At 51.1% G+C, this 2,542-nt stretch overlaps 1 protein-coding gene across 1 annotated transcript; it reads right to left on the bottom strand.

Annotated features, from left to right (window-relative positions):
• Window positions 1-229: 229 nt before the first annotated feature.
• Window positions 230-1,714, bottom strand: LOC122665417. The gene has a single exon (XM_043861566.1). It carries the CDS (start codon window positions 1,712-1,714, stop codon window positions 230-232), a length of 1,485 nt encoding a protein of 494 aa, XP_043717501.1.
• Window positions 1,715-2,542: the final 828 nt, after the last annotated feature.

The raw sequence follows: 2,542 nt of genomic DNA, 5'->3' as shown, positions 1-2,542 counted from the left end.
TGCTAGCCGATCCTTTGCCGATGGCCACTGTCGTGACCTTCTCTCTGGTCTGCTGGCCAACTGACGACCTAGATTCTCTTCCACGAATCGTCCCCCTGTCCTCATTTCTGATTGCCGTGGGGAACCCCTTGACCGTCCATGGTCAAACGCAGTGACCGAATGCCTTAGCCTGCCCTCTCTGCTGGCTCTTGCAGGCCGTGCGAGCTTCGCCTCCCTGTCTCCAGGCTGGTCATCCAATAGTGGAGCACTCGACTCCCCCTGGGGCTTGTTCTCGTACAGTTTTTTGCAATGTACACAAACCCCCCCATTGTAAACACTGGCCGGGCGGCGGCTCAATAGCCTCTGGGTCAACTCCTTTCTTCTTTTCCTCAGATAAGTGTTGGAGATGCTTCAACGTGACCAATGGCTCTTTCCTCTTGAGCAAGCGCAACTTCGACAGGTCAGCGTCCACCATGTTGATCGGCAGGAACGGATTCTCGTCAACCAACATAATGCCTTTCCCCTTGTTAGGGAACTTCAGGCACCCATCATTAATAGCTTGCTGCAATGCCATGCGCAAAACAATACAACCATTAGTATTATGAGTAAAGGAATTGTGCCATTTACAATACCTTTTCCCTTTAATTTCCTCGGCCGAAGGAATTTGATGCCCCTCCAACAACTTGATCTGTTTATCCTTCAGAAGGTGGTCAAAAATTGACTCGGCCTTGGATATATTGTAAGAATATCGAGCCCTACTGTCCAGATTCCTAGCTGGAGTCGGCTTTGGCTTTGGGCTTGACCCAGTATGCTCGACCATGGGAGACAGGGCCTTGCACACACAGGGCTTCCCCGAGACTATCTCGGCGATGCTAACTTCGCATTCCTCATCGACCTTGAAGTTCGAGAAATTTACTGGGCTTGTACTAGGGGTTGTAGCCCCCATAATTGCCAAGGCCGACTGCTTATAATAAGTTCCTGAGGATGAGGCCTTTTGGTCTTCCTCCTCCTTGAGGACCAACTCATAACTGGTTGCATGGGCAATGAGTTGACCGAGGTCTGGAAGCTCTTGACCAACAAAGCGCTTTCGCAATTCAAATGAAAGCCTACCCAAGGCCATCTTAGCGTACTCTGGCTCTTGCAAGACAGTTGGGCACTTATATCGTGCCAACTTGAACCTATTAACGAATTTCGCAGCTGACTCATCAGGCAACTGGCACATGCATGCCAAATCTGCTATGGAGACAAGGGGATCAATCCGGTAAAACTGAGCATGGAATTGATCCTCCATCTCACGCCAAGTTTGAATCGAGTCAGCTGGAAGGTTAATATACCATGTAAATGCTGAACCAGTCAGGGAATTTGGGAACAACCTCAGTTTCATGATCTCGTTAGCCCCTAAGGTTCCACACTGGGCAATAAACCTCGCTATGTGCTCGACAGTAGACATATTGTCCTCTCCCGAGAACTTAGCGAATAGTGGAATTTTCTGGGTGTACCCGAAGTCCAACTGATCATAATACTCTGGGTACAGCTTCCTATACACCGGCTGGGTAATAGGCTGAAACAAGGGATTGGTCTGCTCTTGGATCAATCGAATCAAATCCTCCTGGTTGACAAGTACCTGATTGGCCTGCTCCACAACCACTAGCCTCGGCCGGACCTCTGCCTGCCCCTCATTGGGCGGTGGAGGAAAATGACCGGCATATGGCCATTCTGGCTCTGGTAGATTCATCCTGGGCACTGTCGGCCTCTGATAAAAGCTTGTATTTGTGCGGCCAGCGCACTCTCCTCCTCCAGCCTAAAGTCCCTCTGCTGGGCCAGCCGTGGTGACTGGCAAGGCTGGGTTCCCTATCTACACCTCCAAAATCGTAGCTCCATTCTGGGGAAGTGAGGTCCTAGCCGCTATGCCGTTTGGGCATGCCGGCTGGTTGGAAGAACTTCCTGCCTGACCGAAAACCCCAAGATACGATCCCTAAGTCGTCGGCATACCGGCTCCTGTTCCCACCGTGCTGCCTACTTGACCAGCCGGAGTCTGGCCGATACGGAATTGGGCGACCTGAGGTGGCCATTGTTGGACCAAGAACATCGTGACTTCAAAGCGGGCTTGGGTGCCATTATAAGCTTGGGCCATGGAAGCCATGATGGCTTTCATGTCCTCAATCCCTGATTACAAGCACCCTTGTGTCTCAGCGGCCGTGCGGGCCTGCCCTTGCAGCAATGCAGCCACATAAGGAAGCACAACAACATCCAACTGTTGCTCACCTTGCGCGACCATCTAGTCAGCATTCCCGCCGTCAGACTCATCCGAGTTGCTATCCCTATTACGTTGACTTGCTCTGGTTTCCACCATCACTTCTCTAGTGTCCCACCGGGTATGCCAAAAATGTTATGCTAAAATTCCTTCAACCAGTGCAATGTGGTTGGATTGGAGTGAGACACTCTGACCGATCGTGGCTGTCTAGGGTTCTACTCATGCCTCGGTAATCCGAGGACTTCTCAGGGACAGCACAATAAACAGTTGATCCAAACACTGGAAAGAATTTCACTTGGTTTACTCGAC

The sequence above is a fragment of the Telopea speciosissima genome, chromosome 6 (assembly GCF_018873765.1).
Source record: "Telopea speciosissima isolate NSW1024214 ecotype Mountain lineage chromosome 6, Tspe_v1, whole genome shotgun sequence".
Taxonomy (NCBI): domain Eukaryota; kingdom Viridiplantae; phylum Streptophyta; class Magnoliopsida; order Proteales; family Proteaceae; genus Telopea; species Telopea speciosissima.
Note: the sequence above shows the minus strand (reverse complement) of the source record. Positions and strands in the feature narration are given on the sequence as shown.

What these genes read in the sequence shown, in the direction of transcription:
- LOC122665417 (XM_043861566.1), bottom strand. Translation starts at nt 1,714, where the DNA reads ATGAATCTACCAGAGCCAGAATGGCCATATGCCGGTCATTTTCCTCCA.